The sequence below is a fragment of the Centropristis striata genome, chromosome 13, assembly GCF_030273125.1.
Source record: "Centropristis striata isolate RG_2023a ecotype Rhode Island chromosome 13, C.striata_1.0, whole genome shotgun sequence".
NCBI classification, from domain to species: Eukaryota; Metazoa; Chordata; class Actinopteri; order Perciformes; family Serranidae; genus Centropristis; species Centropristis striata.
The window spans coordinates 30,876,379-30,898,246 of record NC_081529.1 but is presented as its reverse complement, the minus strand read 5'-3'; the positions used below and the strand labels follow the sequence as shown (position 1 = coordinate 30,898,246).

The following is a 21,868-nucleotide window of genomic DNA, read 5'->3' as shown; positions in this document are numbered from 1 at the left end:
CAGGGATGGGCAACTGGAGGCCCAGGGGCCGCATACGGATCACACCCTCACTTGAAGTGGCCCTCAGTACAACTACATGCATTTGAGCATGAAATCTTAGAAGTGCAGTGTGAAAATGCACAAAATTACTTCTTGCAATTAATGTTGGTCTGCTGTTCTTGCACTGAAAAAAAAAGAAATCATAGTAAGTGGTTATTTTTTATTTGCTTCAAACCTTTTGTATTCCTATTTATACTGTTATACACTGCAAATTATTTGGTTCTTAAAATAAAACAAACTTAGATTTAGAAGTTGCTTATGCTGATTTCTAGATTTAATAATCTTAATTCAAGAAATATTGTCAACTGAAATTATCTGTCCATGCAGCAAGATAATTTCCCTCAGATTTAGTGTTTTTATCTTGTTTTTAGACACTCCTTTTTTGCAGTGTACATGCATTTGAGCATGAAATATGTTAAGTTACAGCACTGTAAACATATTTAAAATTGCAGTTTCATCATATCTGGTTAAGTGCACGGTCCTATATGTGGCCCTGTGGTAGTGTCCATGAAAAATTGTGGCCCCCTCCAGCATTTAAGTTGCCCATCCCTGATCTAGATAATGACATTGTGTTTTAAAAGCAAAGTGCTGAGCTGAATATTTGTCATGAGGGTCCCCTCAGTGCTGTGATATAATCAAGAAGATGTTGCCATATTGGTTTAAACCAGCAGCTTTACCTGATGTTCTTGTCTAGATTTTTCTCCAAGGTAAGACTAGTGTGGTTTGTATTCACACATGAAACTTTTTGGTCAACGTGAAAGGGCAACAACCCCCAGCATTAACACAGAATCCCTTTGTAAATTTTGCACAAAATTACACAAAAAAAGGCACGTCTGGCAAACATTTTAGTCTTTGCTAGGCTCAAAAACTGACAATCATAGAAAAGTTTTGCCTCTCCCCAGAATTAAGCATAATACCACCAACATCTTGACCGTAAGGGGACAAGTTAGTGAGACTGATCTACACTCTGCTGAATGCACTTTTCCAGTTGTTTGTAAAACAGATACAGGAGACAAGACGGCACTTCAGTGATAGTAAAGGTAAAAAGATTTCACTTCACAATGTGCAGCTAATGGCCTCCAAATCTTTGAATGATTTCAGTATCTTTTTCATGAATTCAGTTTGATCAAATTCAAAAGCAGGAGCTCTGTTCTTACTGTTTTATCCTCTGTGCTGTAATAGTGTGATGGCATGCTCACTTGTTTGAAAGAACCTTTCAAATGTTGTCACCTAACACTATGTGTGTAGCAGTACTCCTCAGACCTCAATCCTGAAAGTTTGTTTGAATCTCGAAACAAAAACTGAGCCATTGAAGTGATCAAGTAGTTTCAGTGTTGATAACAGGAGCACAAACATAATGCAAAATGATAATTTCTGTTTTTGTTTTTTTTTTGCATATAGCATGTTGCTATGTGGCGTTTCTACCGTTAAATGACGGTTCCAGTTAGCAAAGTGCTAACATTAGCACATTCCATGGTGTTAGCACATTATACACAAGGTGCTAGTTGGTTGCTCAACACTGTCCAGGTCTGCAGGCTGTGTGTCTGACGAAGCTGTCTGTTTACAGCAGAAGGCCTTACGTCAGTCAGATGTCAGCTATTGAATGTCAACTATTTCTCTCTGTTCCACGCACCCACTGCTCCTATTACCTCACTGCCCACAGCACTAGTTGATGGGGTTTATACACACACACACACACATACACGGTACACTTTTAGCCTTAAGCATTTCTACGGTGGATCCCTCGTCCTTCATTTCCCTCCATCTCGTCCTCCCCTCCCTCTTCCTCAGGCCCCGGGGTATTTTCAGCTCTCTGTCTCAATCCCAGCGTGTATATGCCTTATGTGTTTGAGCGTGCATGCATAATGTGCTGTGTTGTGTAAACACCTCTCAGGTTTAAACTCCAACAAAAGGCAATTTGTGTCCCGATCTGCTTCTCAAATGCTTATCTTGTTCGAGCGCTTGTCTTCTGTGAGGCGGGGATGAGGGAGGGGAGGGCGGAGGAGAGGAAAAGACATGCCCGCGGGACAGCGGCATTTCTTGTGATGTTTAGCGACGTGTCAGGATTTGTGTGTGTGTGTGTAAGAAACAGAGAGAGAGAGGGAGAGAAAGAGAGAGGCACAACTCTCAGCAAATGTACACAATGTACAGTGTAATTTCATCTGTTTATGATATATTTAGTGGAATTACTCTTTTTTTCTCTGAACGCCATCTGTCTCCCTTTTCCTCTCTTGTCTCTTTCACTCATTCCAGTGACACTTCCCCAGTAGACACATCAGAGAGGTAGAGGCTTAGTCCTGTCAGCGCCTGATTCAGCCTGACCCCTTTTCTCTCTAAGTGGAGGAAGAGCTTGCTTTTTCCTGTCCTGGGGCAACAAACATCGGCGTCAGAGGCCATTAGGAAAAGTGTGAAAATGCTACTTCTGAAGTGTGTTTTAGACGGACAACACAAGGACAACAAGTTAGAGTGAGCGGAGGAGAAAAAAACGTTCTAGTAAAGGTAGCAGCACAGCGGCCTAATCTTTATACTGAGGGAATGTGAGAAAGGAAAAGGAAAGAAAGGGAGAGGAAAGAATGGGAGTGATTGCAGGGTTGGACATGTTTGTGATGTTTTGAGGCTGACATCATGGCTGCATCAGCAGGTGGTGTGTGTTGGATCATCAGGTAGGCTTGTAAAACAGCCGTGTCACACCTAATACACAGTCGGTCTAAAAAGAGAGATACAGGTAACCTCCGTCCATGACACCAGGCCAGACTGACATCTAGCTGGATGTGTGACTCACACGTATTTTTATCCTCTTTCTAAGTCAAGCTCAAATTGTTAAAATTATTTATAGACACAGGGCTCCAGACTAACTTCTTTTAGGTGACGAAGCACATCCCAACTTTTCTCTGTGTCTTTTAGCAGTTATACAACAAAAATATTACCTTTTTGTCACAGAATTTCTGAACACCTGATGTAGATGATTGTAAACAGGATTAAAGCTGCAGATACATTTTTTTTGCCAAAGATGTTGGGTTCCAAGGGGTGAAAACGTCCAAGGCCGGGTTTAACCCTCTGTGGTCTGAGCATATTTGCCCTTTATATATCACATATTATTTACTATACTCATGTTTGGTATTTGGTATTTTCTCAGCACAACTTCAACATGATCTGACTATTATTTTTTCACTTTAACCCACTTTTATTAACATATTGAGCCCAAAAATACACAAAAATCATGAAATCTGAAATAAAATTTTAATATTTATGACAATAAAAACCAAAAACATGCTCAATGAACTGTTTAAGACCTGTAATATGATAAAATATACTATTACATATACTAATACTAATAATAAGAAATTACCATAAAAACATGTTTATTTATAGGAACAGTGTTAGATGATTAGAGCCCTTTTTTCCATTTTGACAAAATGCCACGCCAGCCTCGTCCCATCCTACTTTTACACTTGAATAAAATTTTTGCACTATCAAATTAAAACGATCATATCTTTGGTTTTACATGACCTCAGAACGTCAAACTAAAAATTAGAATAAGTTAAGTCTGTAATTTGGAGTGAAGTTGACAGCAGCGCTCCACGTGACCTCGTTTCTTTGTTACGGCGCTTTTAAAAAAGCCACGTTATCATAGACCCCAGAGGATTAAGTCGATCAGATTACAAATAACAATAACAAGTGTAGCGTAAAGTTTACTTTAGGAGTTTGTGGTTGAGCGCCAGAGAGAGAGAGAAGAGGTGGATATGCTTTAAGCGTTTGCTTTGGACAATCAAAGCAGAGGAGAAATTAGCATTACACATCCACACACTTTTTGCCCCCCTACTTCTGAAATTAATCTGACACAAGGATTCGGCACAGAAACACTGGTGGTACTACTGAAATCACACATGACAGATTTTTGGTCGCACTTGGTGAACTTGGTTCACACCTGAGCTGTTTGGTCCACTTCCATGGACTCTAATGCGCTTTGTGGGGTAGTTTGTTTGGTTTTCGCTGGTGCGTGTGCTCAAGCGAGCTCTGGTGCAAACCAGAGTTAATTTCTTTGGTCCTAAAAATGGGGATCTTGGTTGGCTTCCATGTGTTCAGTGCTTACTGAGAACCAAAGGAAGGAAGTGAACCGAAACACAGTGCATTCTGGGTTGAATTTGGGCAGGCAAAGTAGTAGCAGGTACAAATGGGTTGAAGCTGCATAATCCTCCTGCAGCAGTCTTTCCCAGCTGCAGAGCCGGAGGGGATGGTAACCCCTTAGCGTCTAGTCTGCAAATTGCTAATAGGCTAGCAGTTAACTCTGTTTACAACAAGCACTGGACACTCATTTTGGCCATAACCGTGCAGCCCTAGTAGCAGGCTTGAAAAATGTGTTTGGACAGACTTCTGATGATGAAGTAAAGGCACTATGATGAGACGATCAAATAACACAGTTGCTTGTGGCTACAAACAAAAAAAAAAGTCATATTTTTTAGCGACTTAATGGAGGCTAATGGATTTAATAGCACAATGCCCCATTAAAGTGAAAAAACTCAACCAGCAATACATTAAAGTCCACGAAAAAAGTCACAGCTTTTTCCCCTCCCATATTCTATTGAATAGACAAAGTACATTTGTTTACAATGTCCAGTGGGTTTTATAAAGCTCAGTGTGGAAGCGAAGCAAACCAAATGAAAAATGCAACAATGGAAACAACTTCTCCAGTCCACCAGACTTTATATGTGAAAGCATCTTTACTGTACTAGCAGTACTTTGCCTGGAAAATGATTCAGCTATTCTCTCCTGATGATTTTAAACATCAAAGATTCCGAGGAGGCATATATTTACAATCGAGATCGTGTCAAAGTATTTGGTGTTTGTTATCCGCCCTGGAACACATCCTCATCCCTCCTCACATCCTCCTATCAACCGCTCCCTCTCTCTTTTCTCACTCTTCTCCTCCTCAGGCTGGTCCTTTCTTCCACTGCCATGCAACTCTGCCTCTCATCTCCCTGATGCCAACCTGAATGTGTGTGTGTGTTTGTGTCTGTGTGTGTGTGTGTGTGTGTGTGTGTGTGTGTGTGTGTGTGTGTTGAATGTTCCAAGCAGTAGTCACAGCAGGAGAATTGGATTGTACGAGATTGTTAAAACGGTTGGAATTTGCTGCAAAATAGCTTTTTTTATAAGCTTGTATATGTGAGTGTGTGTGTATGTTTGTTTATGTACAAGTGAGAGGTGTTCATTAAGCTGGTCGAAGGCCTCAGCTGTCTGGTATTCACCTCATCAGCTGGATGCGTCTCAACAAATGCAATTTCTCTCTTTCTATTTCTCTTCTACCTCTAAAGCAGCACTTCCAAGCCTTCCTATTGGCCTGCCAGCAACACAACAGTGTGAGGAAAGCACTGATGCTCTAGGGCAGGGATGGGCAACTTGAGGCCCGGGGGCCGCATACGGCCCGCACCCTCACTTGAAGTGGCCCTCAGTACAACTACATGCATATATTAAAAGTGCAGTGTAAAAATGCACAAAATGACTTCTTGCAATTAATGTTGGTTAATGCTGTTCTTGCACTAAAAAAAAGAAATCACAGAAAGTGGTTATTTTTTATTTGCTTCATAGTTTTGTATTCCTATTTATACTGTTATACACTGCAAATTATTTGTTTCTTAAGATAAAACAATCTTAGATTTAGAAGTGTCAGATAATTTATCTTGTTTTAAGAGTTAATTTCTTATTTTAAGTGTTCAACATGCTTATTTCTAGATTTAATAATCTTAATTCAAGAAATCTTGTCAAGTGAAATTATCTGTCCATGCAGCAAGATCATTTCCCTCAGATTTTGTGTTTTTATCTGGTTTTTAGACACACCTTTTTTGCAGTTTGCATGCATTTGAGCATGAAATATGTGAAATTACTGCACTGTAAACATATTTAACAGTTTCATCATATCTGGTTAAGTGCACGGTCCTGTATGTGGCCCTGTGGTAGTGAACATGAAAAATTGTGGCCCCCTCCAGCATTTAAGTTGCCCATCCCTGCTCTAGGTACTGGGCATGGTAAGGAGGTGATAAGGTTTGCCCTCTCATGAAGTTGGTATTGGCAGGCCTGCAGGGTCCAAGGTGCCAGTGCCAGCTCAGTGGCAGTTCAGTCTGATATTTTATCTGAGCTTCAATTAGGCTCAAAGGTTTCAGGAAAGCCGCTGTGTCAATTAGTCTTCACCCCCTTCTCTGTGATGCAACACATGGCTCATGGTGTTTACCACGGAGCAGTCATAACAGTTACTCATTGATTTGTTTTTTAATTTGTTCATCCCCTTCCTGTTAACTGCTGCTCTGATATTGACAAAATTCAGAGGAATTCTTTCTCAAACTTCACCCTCCGATAGTTTATTTGGAGGAATGCACCACTCGCTCATCTGTCAGTGCCCTTTGATTTAGATTTTCAAACTGGAAAAAGATAGCAGCTGTTCTCGAGAATTTCTAGACTATTTGCCAAAATCCGTTTCTGAAGAAATTTGAGGAGATAAACGGGCGTGGGACTTACACAAACTTCATTTCCTATCAACAACTGCTACTGTAGGTTTTAATGAGACATGGGAGTTCACAAACATGGCTGACACACTGACTGACTGACTGACTGACTGGTTTTGTTATGTTTTTTCTTTTGACAAGGTTGAATCAGTTCTCCAGATATTTATAAGCAAAAAACAAGTTTGTAGACAGGCATCATTGTAATAATTGAGAGCTGAGACAAGCAGGTGCTGCAATTTTCTTTTGATAACCCACACAAAGAAAGTCATGCTTTCATCTCGGTTTGTTTGTCAGCAGAATTACAGAAAAACTACAGGGAAGAACCCATAAAATTTTGGAGTAGATCTGAATCACGGAGCAGATACACTAAGCTGTTTTTTTTCGTGACAAACTTTTTATTGAATAGTTTGAATATTACATTACGAACATAATGCCATTGCCTTGCCATTAACAATTTTAATAAGAGAGAGAGAGAAAAAAGGGGGGGGGGGGGGGGGGGGGGGTGTAGACAATAAATTTTTTTAATTATTTTTACCTTTTAGAGATGGCACATTTGTGCTGCATTCATGTGTTGTCTGAATAATCAGGCAAAATGACTTCCCGGCTAGGAAAATTCATGTGAATGCCCCCTTCAAGTCGGAACTCTGAGAGCCTGCAAACATTTTGGTGCACATTTCAGTTTAGTTTATTTTGTTTAGAAGCAATAAAATAAAACATCTGTTTAGTATCCATGTTCTTCACATTAAAACTTAAGTCTATGGAGTCTTGGGCTATTTTGTCCATTTTTGAATCCTTTTCATGTCTTTTTGTGTCTTTTTTTTGTCCTTTTGTGTCTTTTTTTAGTCATTTTGTGTCTTTTTTTTTGTCCTTTAGTCCAACATAAAATGTGATTTTGAATCTTTTTTTTACTTTCAAAACACTATCATGCTCAATAAAGAATTTTAAATGTTGCAAATGTGAACAAAGGTTGCAAATATAACATATAAGAGGGTTACATCAAGTTCTATCATTTTATACTAAATATATTTGACCTTGTCTCCAGTTTTACTTGGTATATCATCATCAAACTGAAACTGGCCTCATGGAGTTTACAGCCAGAACTTTAGAGGTAAATTTACAGTAGGGCTCCACGCTGCTTTGTTTTCTAGTCTGGATGTCATCAAGAAGTCTGGATTTGGAGCTTTTGGAGACTCCAGAGGGTTAAAGCTCATAAACACATAAGTCAGTAGAACGACTTCTCAACTTTATAAATGGGACAATCCTGTGCTGTCATGTGTAACGTATCAGACAGAAATGAACATGGACAAAAAAACTAGAGAAAAATATGCACTTCACAACTGCAATTTCATTGTAAATTAGCGATTCAACGTATTCTCTTTCTCTCTCAGGTGGTCTGATCATTGCAGTACTTATAAATGACTCGGTGTCCTTCAGCAGGCCTGAGCAGCAGGTCACTCAGCCCTCAGGTGTTCTGGAGCTGCAATGCGCACATATTGAGGCACACGTCTGCAATCTGAGGCAACAGGATGCATCCAGGTTTACACCCCTTATAAACCCACCAGGGCCAGGTGTGTGGCTTTAACACAGCGTGCTCCCTGCCCTCTGTTGGTTTTAAAATACAACTTCCAACATTTAATCACGCAGCTCTTTAGACCTCCACGTATGCAAACGATAACCCCCATTAGACATCAGATTAGAGACAGAAATATCAGTCCTATGCACTCTCTCTCAATTCTCTTAAGGATTTGAAAAGTTTTCAGGGTGCAATGGGCCGCTGCAAAGTGAAGGAACACTAAGTGCGTTTTGGAGTTTATGATGTTTATCAGACTTCTGAAGACCGAAGCCAAGGGCAGAATGGAGTTTAGAAAAGTCAGGGTTCTCTTTCTCCTCTTCTCTCCTCCCACATTGTTGACCATCACTAAGTGGTCATTGCCACCAGCAGTAAACTGTTATGTCCACCTGTAAACCTCCAGGACCACCTCTATGCTGCATGGTTGCCTGTATGCTCAGTATCAGCCATGTTAAATAGTTCAACCTCGTAAAATCATTCAAAAATAAGCTTGACCTAGCAGGAGCAAAGGGGAAATATTGAACTGCATAAAAATAACAATAAGTAGCTTTGGTATTTCTTTCATATCTGCACTAGGGGCGGCTGTGGCTCAGTTGGTAGAGTGGGATCGGAGGGTTGGTGGTTCAATCCCTGACCATGGCAGCCTACATGTCAAAGTATCCTTGCGCAAGATACTGAACCTCAAATTGCTCCCGATGCTGCGTTCATCGGTGTGAGAATGAATTCCCAGTGGTGGCAGGTGGCACCGTTGAGGGTAGCCTCTGCCACCAGTATGAATGTGTGTGTGAACGGGTGAATGAGCGCAGTCTGTAGTGTAAATCGCTTTGAGTGGTTGCAAATCGACTAGAAAAACGCTATACAAGTGCAAGTGTAGGTCCATTTACCATTTACTAAAGAAGACAGGAAACTATGGAACAACCACAAGCCAGAAATGTGTCTACTAGATTCAAATTCTCTGCTTTTTGGTGTGTGTGTGTGTGTGTGTGTGTGTGTGTGTGTGTGTGTGTGTGTGTATGTGTGTGTGTGTGCCTACTCTACGTCCAATGCTTTTCAATGTCTCTGTCAATAAGACTTGCACAAAGAACTTAGTTTACCACAATCAACTTGCGTGTTAAGCCCAGTTCAGACCGAAGATTCACAGCGAGATGAGTTGAAACTTGTAACTACTTGCATAAGGTCTGCAATGTTCTGAAACCTGCCTGGTTACAGATGGAAATCATTTGTATGTAATTTGCTATGAGCTGATTGGCTGTTGAAACAGGTGCCTCACGTTCTAAAACCAGCCAGTGGCGAGCTGAATCAGGCCAGGTCACATCACTAAAACAGCTTCGTGAAAATCATTGTGAAGCTGATGTTTCATAAAATATCTCACCCACTTCTGTCGTTCAACACAACCACTGTAGTTTTACAAACGGCCTGCGGCTGTGATTTGGTGGTCAGAGGGGATCTTAGCGGTATCTCTTGATTAAGTAAGACACAGCACACACTGCTCTGGGAGTTTGGAAGCCGATGTGAAGAAATGGGCAGCAGCTGGCATGGCCTGGTCTCTAAGGGGAGACCGGGCACGTGCCAAGAGCTTTCATGTCATAAATATCCTCCCTGAGTGCTTCACTGCCGTATAATTACTCCTCCTTCATCTCTCCCAGTTACTCACTGTCAGTCTATTGTCAGTAGTGTGTGTGTGTGTGTGTGTGTGTGTTCTTATATGCATTCCTGTTTATGTAATTAAATGGTTTTAACCCTCTGGGGTCTGAGCCTATTTTGGCCGTTTTTGAATACTTTTGATTTTGCCCTTCAGGTACCATATAAAAAATGTTTACTATCCCCATATTTGGAATCCATTTTAATTTTAAACCTACTTTATCAACATATTGAGTTGAAAAATTATACTATTTACTAAAGTTCAGGCTATTACTATACTCTGTAGGCCATAATCTACTATTATAGTGAACTTTGCATGTCTTATTTCCTTATAGTTTCCACACATGGCAACAGGCAACAAACCCCAAAAACATCCAAAAAATATATATATAACATTTCTTCAGATTATGTTTTTTTAGTCTATTTTAAGACAAAAAAACACTCCAAACATTCCTTTCCTAACTGGCATCACAATGCGTACCATAGAGGGTTAAAAACCAAATGTCATTGCGTGTCCACTAGCAGAGCTCAGTGGGGTGAGGTGGTTGTTCCGTGTGAGTAACTTTGGCTGGTTGTGCTCAACTTTAAACTTTGAAAATGAAGCTGCACACATCTTAGTCAGCCTCATAAAGCTGTTTTTCTTCTGACTGTGATATACCCGTAATGAGTCTCACAACAGGCTAGTAAACAATCCTGTTCACCTCCATCATCGGTGAACACCTAATTTACGTTTTCATGCTTTTTTTAGTGAGTTTGCTTGTGCTTAAACAGTATCACAACTCTTCACCTGGCAGCCAAACAGAAAGCAGTAGCAAGTATGTGATTTTCATAGCAACCTGCCACTTTAGTTAGAGAATGTGCACAGTGCAGTCTTCCAAAAGCTTTCTAGGTTAGAATACAGTTAGTTTGAAGCATAGATTCTTTTTAATATTACCAAGTCACTAAGGTGTTATGGGGCTCCAGCCATCAGGAAAGACAAAATATCTTTTCAGTCTAATGGCTCATTGTTACATTGGAAACTTGGCTGCAAGACGTGTAAGATGATCATGTACATAAGGGATGAAACCTTTTTTTTTTTTTTTTACCTTTAAAAGATGAGTATGAGTATTTGGATATGATCTGAAGCAAAGGTCAAAGTCTAGAGCAGGGGTCTCAAACTCAAATTACCTGGGGGCCGCTGGAGGCAGTATCAAAATGACCAAAAAAAGACACAAAATGACAGTAAAAAACTAAATTACTTAAAAAAGACACAAAATGACCAAAAAAGACACAAAATGACCAAAAAAGGACACAAAGTTATTAGAAAAAGACACAAAATTACGTAAAAAGACACAAAATCATTAGAAAAAGACACAAAATTACCAAAAAAGACACAAAATTACAAAAAAAAGACACAAAATGACCCAAAAAAATACACAAAATGACTAAAAAAGACACAACATTATTAGAAAAAGACACAAAATTACAAAAAAAGATACAAAATGACCCTACTCTTTAAGGAGTAGAGTTGTCGTGTGGTGCTAGGAGAGAAGGTTCTCTCTGAAGAGCTGGGTCTTGAGGAGTTTTTTTAAAGCTAGAGAGGGATGTTCCTGCTCTGGTAGGAACTGATAGTGTGTTCCACCAACGGGGAACAAGAAAAGCAAAGAGTCTGGATTGCCTTGGATGAATGGGTGGCAGAGCCAGGCGCCGTTCATTGGAAGAGCGTAACGGTTGTGAGGTAGCATATGCCTGAATCAGGGCGTTCAGGCAGGCGGCTGCAGTACTGTACTGGAGACAACTTTGTAGGCCAGCATTAGAGATTTGGTTTTAAGAGGTTCATGTTCAAACTGATAAACTTCTGTTGTAAATCATGGAACTGTGCAGACATGACTTGACAAAGACTTTTGTTCTGATTAGCCAGACTCAACAATCTGAATTACTATCAACTGTGGTAAAGAAAATTTATCTTTTAATCACTGACGGCGTGAACACTTTGCCAGCCAAACCAGTGGCACCTCGCTGCCAAGCCAAAGCAAAGCTCGGAGAGCTGGGAAGTTCCCGTAATCGGTGCAGTTGTTGATTGTTTTGGGTATTGCAAATCGTCTTCCACCCAGACGACTGAGCATTCTGGATGGGTTCCCCATTAAGGGCTTGTGTAACTCGACATTCCTCGGCCCATTAAGTTACACAAAGACATGGGGGCATGCCGCACTGTTAAAGAGCCCCTCGGTGTTAATGGCGTAATGGCAGTGCTGTGTTGAGGTAGTAATGTTGGAGATAAGACGTCTGCTGCTGAACAAATAAACAGCTGTGGTGGTGGTGGTGGTGATGGAGGCGAGTGAGAAAATAGCAGTCAATGCCAACTAGAAACAACAACAAGCAATCCAGCTACAACAAGCAGGCCTGATTTTATTTCATTAGTGACTTAAATCCCCCAAGCCAACCACATTTTTATGGCTTTTTGAGAACAATAATTGGCTGTTGCTGCGCCGTTGTGTGTAAGAATGAGTGAAGGCGCACATAAGCTTTTCCATTCATTCTTGCACAAACACACACATATACATGCGTGTTTACTGATGCTCAATGTGTTGTAAAACGTGCAACCTGACGTGGCAGCTACGTTCAAGAGTGGATTAAGAACGTAGATGCCTCTGGGCACAAAATCTTGGATGACGCCATAGTTGGTACAGTTATGGAGGCCCCGAGAGGACGGAAGGCCTCAAGAACCGTACCCAAATGGCTCGGGGGATAATCCTTGCTTGGCTATATTTTTGTTTTGGCTTGGTTGATCTGACTACAAAAACACAGTTTCATGATGAGCACAACACAATGCAATGCAGGGCGTTACATAAAGGTGTCTCTTCTCTCTAATTGTATCAATTTTGTTGTTAATCCTACCCATGACTGCATCTTTTGGCACCAGCGGTCTCTCCCTTGAACTTAAAACTGCTGTTTCACTGGCACTCAGTTTATTCCAGAAGTGTCATTATCTCCTGCGCTACAGACAGACACATATATACGGGCAACATACTGTATATGTGATGTCACAGGGTGTGTTCACAGGGGGATAGATTAAAAGAATAAGAGCGGAATGATGTCAGCGACGATAGTATGACAGTAATTTGCAAAAATTGGGCATTTACATGGATGCATTTTTATTTGTTATGTGTTCTTACATGCATGCATGCGCACATGTGTTGCAGGAAAGTATCGCCACATATCTGAACCATGACACAAGCCCCGTCTCCCTCCCTAGGGTGGAGGTGAACTTCCTAGCCCCCTCGGAGTCTGCAGGGTCCCTGCGTCTCTGTCTCTGTCAGAACAGCACATCCATTGTTAGAGCGGGGATCCTCTGCTTTAACGTAAGGTCAGAGGGGCTACAGGTAGCGGAAAGGACAAGATTAATCACTTCATCTGGGACAGGCAGGGAGGGGGCGATAGACCGAGAGATGAGAGAAATAGGTGGGGCAGCGGGAGAATTAGAGGGAAGAAAGGGGTAATTGAGAGGGGAGAGGAAGAGAAAAAGTGATCGAGAACAGACAGGGAGGAAGTTGGGGATGAAGAAAGGGAAAGAGAGACAGGTAGAGACGAGGGGAAGTAATTACCTGCATAAGTGTCTTTGTTGAGCTCACCGATGCATTCAGCTAGAGGCAGGCCATGGAACGAGAGAGGTGGTCAAGGGTAATTACCTAACCGCAGGTTTGCCTGCCTTTGATCCTCTTGCTGTGACTGTGTGTCTCAGGCTCAAGCATCCTACTTAGCTGCATGATGCATCATCATCATCAACAGCATCATCATCACCGCTGCGAAAGTCAGGTCATACCAACGTGCAACCTGTCTTAAGTTAGATAGCGCTGAAATATATTTCGTCCCAAAGAAGGTGTGATTTAAAGCAGCATTATGTTGGTGTGTTATGTTTGGTGCTTCTAAAGTGCGCTTCACATTAATATAAACAGCTATGCTGAGCGTTTACGGTAACATTATTTAATATTTAAAACTAGTCGACAACTTTTCTAACATCAAGCAAGTGCAGTAACACAAGATAGTAAGCCAGCAGCAAGAAGACCAGCTCAGTGTCTGTCTGCAGGCTTTTATACTGCGAAGCTATAAACAACAAATAAAAGCAAGTCTAAGATTTACTTTCGCTGGCGGCCTCTTGCTCGGTCACTCTCTTCTAAGCTTCCTCAGTCAATGTCCTCTTTAATCTCCAGGCCTGAAATCCTCCTCCTCCTCCAAACGGTTCAAAGCTCCCATTCTTGCGGTGTAAACACCAACACTTCCCTGGTGACTAGTTAACATTACTTTAGCAACAAGTAAAGCTTTCTGTTCATCAGGAAACTCCATAAATCATAGAGAGTTGAGGCAGAGCAGCTGAAGGACTTCAGAGGGCGAAACAGAAACATTTTACAATAAAATTTGATCCAATGTGGAAATGACAGAGTCAAAATTCCTCTTATAACAAGTCAGTAGCATCAAAATTGTTTGGAAGCTGTTATTTTAACCCTCCTGTTATATTGCGGGTCAAATTGACCCATTACAAAGTTTAGAAAATCAAGTATAAAAAAGTATTTTTTCGGGATGAAACTTCTTCTGCTTGGCTTAATAAGTGTAATCAAGATATAAAATGAAAATGGTTAATTTCACAAATTTGCATGTTTATAATACATAGATACTGTTCAATCAGAGCCTGAACAGTAGAGGTGACTTGTGTTAATTTTTCAACTCGCCCAATAAAAGAAACAAAATGTAAAATAACACCATTTTTAAATGGCATGTAAAACTATAATTTATTATATGTAGGTCTTTCCAATGTACATAAAAACGTTTAAATGTGCATTTAAAAAAAATGAAAAACAAGTGAATTATCCTCATTGAACCATGATCTGTGAGAGGTAAAGAACACCATTGCATTAAATATTGATTGAGATGCCTAGTAATGGAGTTAATCATGAAATATAAACAATGTTTATTGGGATTTCTGGATAATTAAACATGCAAATTGACCCACAAATATTATTGCTGTTCCAGAGAAATGAACATAACAGGAGGGTTAAGATAAAACTGTTGCATAATGCTGCTTTAAATGCACCTTTGATGCTGTTTTTTCGCGTTCATGTTCTGTCTTCCCTGTTGAGTTTTTCTTTTGCTGAGGTAATTATTTTCGTAGACTACACATTATTAGTTATACGTGACCTGCTCCCAGAATAAACAGACTCCATGCCGAGTGCAGGTGGTCACAGATGTGAGGAGAGTTGAGGGCACTCTTGCAGATGTTGCACTGACTAATCACCATCAAAGTAAGTGAATTTGTGTGTCATACGAGAGTGCCAGTATGTGTGTTTTCATTGCAAATGCCTATGCTAAAGTATGTTGTTGTACGTGTGTGTATATATGTATGTATGTGTGTGTGTGTGTGTATGACATGCAAAACTGAGTGTACTGGTTGCATGCAGAGCACCATGCGCATTTATGGAGGCTATGTTGTATATGAAAGTATACAGACCAAGTGTGTCTGTGCATCTTTTAGCCAGTGTTTTTACACTTCAAAGAGAGTTTTTTTTGTGAGTCAGTGGCCAGCTGCATCGCACAGGGCCTACCTGTGGGTGTATTTGGCCCAAATCCACCTTCTTAAGTCTGCTTTTTATTCAGTGTCACAAAAACAAATACCAGCAGGGTCCGTTCACTTCCAGATCACTCAATAACATCCTCAGATCTCTCCCCAACATCTGTTGACCTGCAGTTTGTTACCGGGGAGGATCATGTAAAGCAACACTTTTATGTCCTCAGTTTGCAGCAAGGTGTGTTCGGCCGTGTGAGCCTTTTCATTTCCAAGTGCCTCGTAGTAAGAGCACAGACATATTCAACACCCACGTATTATTTTGTACAAACCTGTGTGTTTTCATAGACAATGAAAACAATAGTCAAAAGTATTTTTTCGGGATGAAACTTCTTCTGCTTGGCTTAATAAGTGTAATCAACATATAAAATGAAAATGGTTAATTTCACAAATTTGCATGTTTATAATAAATAGATACTGTTCAATCAGACCTGGAAAAGTAGAGGTGACTTTTCAACTCACTCAATAAAATAAAAAATATAAAAAATGTAAAATAAAATGTTTAAATGGCATTCAAAACTATAATGTATTATATGTAGGTCTTTTTAATGTACATTAATAAGTTTTAATGTGCATTTTTTTTAATGTAGTGTAATCTACATAGGGGTGTGCCGTATCGTATCGTATTGTTCACATTAATATCGGTATATTTTTTTTATGGTTAAAAAAATGCATATCATGATATTGGCAACATTCCTACTTCTTGATGTAGTGGTTAAAGTTGTTTTAATCACAAAAAGCTACTTACTCCCTGTTGCTAAACACATGCAGCTTTCAAAATAAGAGCACAGTGTGTTAAGAGAATCCACCACAGAATTTACAAGAAGACTGTCAAAATAAGATGCCTTAAATAAAACATACAAGAACCTTTATTCTCCTTTACAAAATGTTTTTAAAATATGTCCCCGGAACCCCTAAATGTTTGTTTTTTATTATTCGCTCATACACAAGAGTCAAGAGTAAATGTTTTTGTATTTGGCAACTGTTGAGATTTACACTTCAAACTACATTTTAGCATTTTAATTATTTATACAGACTAAAAAAAAATCATATTTTCTATATCTTTTTAAGTATTTCCTAATATCGTCAAGAATATCACAAAAATAGCCTGCAATATCGTGATATTCTTTTAGGGCCATATCGCCCACCCCGAAATCAACATATAAAATGAAAATGGTTCATTTCACAAATTTGCATGTTTATAATACATAGATACTGTTCAATGGTCAATCAGACCCAGAAAAGTAGAGGTGACTTGTATTAATTTTCAACTCACTCAATAAAAGAAAAAAAATTAAAAATTAAAAATATTTTTTTTAAATGGCATGTAAAACTATAATTTATTATATGTAGGTCTTTCCAATGTACATTAAAACGTTTTAATGTGCATTTTTTTTAATGTAAACATCTGTTGACCTGCAGTTTGTTACTGGGGAGGATCATGTAAAGCAACACTTTTATGTCCTCAGTTTGCAGCAAAGTGTGTTTGGCTGTGAGAGCCTTTTTATTTCCAAGCGCCTCGTAGTAAGAGCACAGACACATTCAACACCCACGTATTATTTTGTACAAACCTGCGTGTTTTCATAGACAATATATACTCAGACATAGTGCAAACACACACACACACACACACATACATATTCGAGAACGGGCTCAAACTCGCCCCACATTCACTCAGCATGTACGTCTTTGATACGCCTGACCCTCTTATTGTTTTTTCTATATTGCTCTATAAGACGGGTGGTATGCAACTGATTAGATAGATAAATATACCCTGAAGGTGAGACGCAAGTAGAAAGGAGGAGAGAGGAAGGATACAGAGTTTTTTTCTTGTCCCAACACATCTCAGCAGTGGAACTTTAATCTGCTGAGGCTTCATGCATTTAAACGGCCCGATTAGGAACAGTCTAACAGGCGCTTTCCCTGCCGGGCTGAAACAGAAATTAAGTGCTTAGGCACAGCCATCATTTAGTTTGTTTTCTCAGTGCCTCTTTTAGAAGATACACTCAGAGATAGGGGGCTTTGATCATGTGTTGGAACAACACAGAGTCATGTTTAAGCCAATGTGCAGTACTAATACGATATAAGGACGTAGAGAAAGTGGCTGAAGCTTTGCAATGCTGATTTATCGGATGATAATCATCACGTATGTTTGCCACTTTAACAAAGTTCAGTATAAACTAAGTCTGCAACTATTGATTATTATCAAAAGCGATTTTTTTTCTTTAACCGATTAATCGTTGGGTCTATAAAATGTCAGAAAATACGGATAAATGTCCATCTAAGTTTCTCAAAGTTCATTTAAATGTTGTTTTGTCAGTCCTTAACCCTAATATATTTAGTTTAACATGATGTATAATAGAGAAAAGCATTAAAATTCCCATATTTGAGAAGCTGAAAGAGCATTTTATGCTATTTTTGCATGAATAATTAGTAAAATGGTTAATATATAATCAAAATAGTTGTATTTTTCTGTTAATTGACCAATCGATCTTGCAGCTCTAGTCTGAACACCAGTAGTAATAGAGCAGTATTAATAATACCATTTAAAAGAGAGAAAAAAATCTGTTAAATTTATGTTTTTGGACGGAAATACAACCTACCAAAAACCAACTTTTTTCTATATTTACTCTACTTTATTTAGATCTTTTGACCCGTTATCTAAAGGTTCAATGCCTAAATTATACAGAAGCATATCCATATTATCGCGCCCGTCCCTGGATTGGATTAGATCAGTTTGGGAACAGGATTTGGGACCCTTATCTGATGGGACTCTATATCACGGGCAACACACAAAACCTCACTTTGTGCAAGACATTGTTAGCTTCAGTTCAAGATTGTCCACCATGCTCACATGTCTAAGACTAAACGGTTTAGTTTTTACCCTAGTTTAAGTCCAATCTGTGACAAATGCAAAACCAACTGTTGTTATGTGCGGGATTGTTAATTGTACTTGTTAAACCCTGCACTTCTTGTTTGTTAAAAATAAGGATCTACTGTCTACTTTGTGATCAACATGAACATGTGTCTGAAAAATCCAAATAAAAAATATTTGAAATAAAAATTTACGATGAACCTGTGGTGGATTTGTTGGACTAAACCACATGTATTCTTATTGGCATCCATTTGTTCGGTATGATTGTTTTAACTGAAAATCGTGGGAGTTTGTTTGGATATGGATGATGATGAATAAATCAGTTGTGTACACAGTTAGGTACGTGTGTTTTGTGCAAGTTTGTGTGTGTGTTGGGGTCATCCAGAGTTCTCAGCCTGTCTCTCTGGCTGTGCTAGTGGCTGATAGAGTTGATATAGTGGTGATGGCTGCACTGTCTTTCCCATCACGCTGCTCTTCCAGAAAACAAACTCCTGTGTGTGTGATTGTGTAAACTGTTGGGTAATTCACTGTTGAGGCAGGTTTGTTGATACTTAATGTGTTCTCCTTCCCCTTTTGTCTATCTGTTTCTCCTGCAGTGACATATTCGATGCCATGTTCCCAGTAACCCACATCGCAGGGGAAACAGTCATCCAGCAAGGTATGTGGAACTTTTTTATTAAGATTAATGTTTAGGAGTTAATCACAATATCAGTTTTTATGAACCCAACTCATTTTTATTTTTTTTCATTTTTTTACCCTGTCACATTTTACTCACTGTGGACTTGTCTATGGAAACAGCACAATCCTAGTGTTTTCATTATCTCTAAGCCAGAATCATCAAAAGTACAAGAAAAACAGGCTTGAAATAGCCATTAGGGGTTCAGTATTTTGCTCAAGGATACTTTGACATGTAGACTGCCACGGTCAGGGATCGAACCACCGGCCATCCGATTAGTTGGTGACCGATCTACCAACTGAACCACAGACGCTCAATAAAAGCAGAGTAAAACATCTTCATTAGAGTCTTGTCTACATTAAAACTCTGCAGCTTCCTTTAAAAGAACAGATGCTGGTTCACTTTTTTTTCTCAACGTTTGCATCCAATTGCATCAATCAAATTTCATCCGAGACGGTGGCCAGATATTTATACTGCTGCACTGCTGCCACTGGCCCTTTAATCATGCAGGGTGTGTGAGAGCAGAGCAGGGCTTCCTCCGAAAATCGATGCCATATTGATATTGGGAAAAATAAAAAGGGCACCACATGCTATACATGTTGAACTATTTACATTTTTTCAACCTCTACTTCCAACCTCTCTTGTCCTCTCCTCTCTGCTCTGTGTAAACGACTTGCAGTTTTGTTGAACCAAACCAAATTTCTTGGATAATTTCTTTTCAACAAATTGGAATAAAATGGAATCTGTGTACAACAGTTTTCCGAATCCCCTCGAGTGGGACCGATATTGCTAAAAAAATGAATTGCGGTTGTACGTGCTCTTGTCCTCTCCTCTCTGCTCTGTGGAAACATCCTGCAGCTCAGTAAAGTTTTGCTGAATATATGTCATGGCTTCTAGTTGCACTTGAAAGCTCAGGATTTAATATTTGTTACAGGATCTGGTTCATGCAAACGGTTTATTCTTGGCAAAATTCTTAAGTGAATGAAATGAAATGAATAAAAAATTACTGCTTTAAACTTCAAGATTTGGTTATTTTTCCATTTTTAAAAGACGCATTCTCCACATATGAACCACAGAAAATAAGAAAATCTGCTGATAATTATAGTCCTTACTGTTTCTGGCTGTGACATAAGGTGTAATTTCGGCCATTTTTAAAGAAAACATCTCCTTCAAACCTTCCAGTGGGTTGTGATAGTTCAAAAGGTTAATGAAAATGGGGACTTTAGTAACGTTGAGGCTTTTCATGTTTTATTTTCTGCACATTTGCTCCAAGTATGAAGTTGCTGTTGTTGACAAAATCACTTCAGCACTAACAAATACTAACATCTCACTGTCATTTAGATGAACCTCCTACCTGTGCACTAAGCGTTGGCCACCAAAATACCATGCAGACAGGCAAAGCAAATTCCAAAGTCTGGAAAATAGCAAGCGGTCAGAGCTTTGAGCTGTGCTGGTCATTGTGCCGCCATGAAAATAAGGCCCTTTATCTCAAAGAATGCATCTATTACGCTGCCACTCACGTTGATTTTGTCCTACCACTCCCTTTTCCTCTCGCTGCTGCACTCACACATTCCCTCAGTCTGCAACAGATGTCAGCTCCCTCTCTCCTGCCTAACCACAGTAGTCAAAGCCTTCACTCTAGACATCCCTGGACTTTGAAGGAACACAGAGCTTAGCAGAGCCAGACTGTATTTTTCCAGCACCCCCCACTCAAACTCTTATCAAACACAGACACAGACACGTTTAATCACCTATTTAAAACACGGAAAACACACACTCTCGCAAGCAAATGCCCACTTTCAGATAATACTGTGTTCTCACCTGCACAAAATCACATAGGTCACACTTGTGGGGCAAAAACACACTCTCTCAATTAAAACCTTTGACGACACACTCGCTCAGTCACTCCCACCTATTCAAAGACAGGATCCAGGAGTATATCTGTCCTAATTTGGTGATAATAAGCCTAGCTAGCTTCGGAGGTCCCCCAGTCCCAGACAGCCCATTGTTATATATACTATAGAGTGTGGTATACAGCATATACGGTGCTGATGTCATTGCTAATGTCTGGACTACTGTACAGCTTTAAAAAACACACACTCTTGCTACCGGCCCATCACACACTATTTAGACACAGCCAGGAGTTATCGACTCTGGGGCTCGAGTGGTATTTAAACAAAGGGAGAATTTACTCTATCATAACATGTTAAATTGAGTATAGAGGTATTTTCATTGTAATCTATTGTCTAATGTAATATATCAAGTTAATTTCATCTGCTGTTTCTGACGTTTATCCCGTTTTTCAGTTGAAAAGTGATCGTTTTGGGGGGTGAAAGGGACATTTGATGCATGATTACAGATTTGAAATAACAGATTCCAACATTTTTTGAAAGATGGACCAAAAAGGACCCCATGACACAAGACTGGTTTAGGACATCTAGAAAAAAATTATTTACAACTTTTTTTTCCATCTTTTAAGGCAACTCGTGACCAACAAATTGATACATACAATATAAAAATATTTTTTTCATTATTATTGGTCAATTTTAGTAAAACTATACAAAATTAGGCCTCATTTCAAGAGGAAAAAAAGTAATAAAACCTGAATATTTTTTCCAATAGTTATTGTGAAATAATAATTTCTTGATGGGAATACATAGAGTAAGTTATCTCAACTTTTAGTGAAACTTTTGTTTCCTTTTTGACCCCTGAGGTCCATGGGTGTGACTCTTTTTTATTTTTGCTTACGGCCAAAAATGAACAATGATTTCGAAACATAAGTTTCCTATGACCTATATTAATGGTATGGTGAAAATGATTTGGGGTCCAAAAGGACCACAGGACCACAGCAGGGTTAATGGTGCACTGCATTGTGGGTACAAGACACCTCAGAGGCCAAGGATGTAACTCATGTTTTCCTTTTGAGCAAAGCCAAAGAACCTTAACAGTGTTAACGTCAATTAGCTTGTGTTGA

The 21,868-nt window shown here is 39.4% G+C and overlaps 1 protein-coding gene across 2 annotated transcripts in view; it reads left to right on the top strand.

Moving 5' to 3' along the window:
• Positions 1-21,868, top strand: part of prkar1b (protein kinase, cAMP-dependent, regulatory, type I, beta) — a 107,266-nt gene that overhangs the window by 44,491 nt on the left and 40,907 nt on the right. For both annotated transcript variants that reach the window (XM_059347874.1, XM_059347875.1), the window contains one exon: positions 18,815-18,876. In XM_059347874.1, coding sequence (XP_059203857.1) covers positions 18,815-18,876 — 62 coding nt within the window. The remainder of the gene's footprint in view (positions 1-18,814; positions 18,877-21,868) is intronic.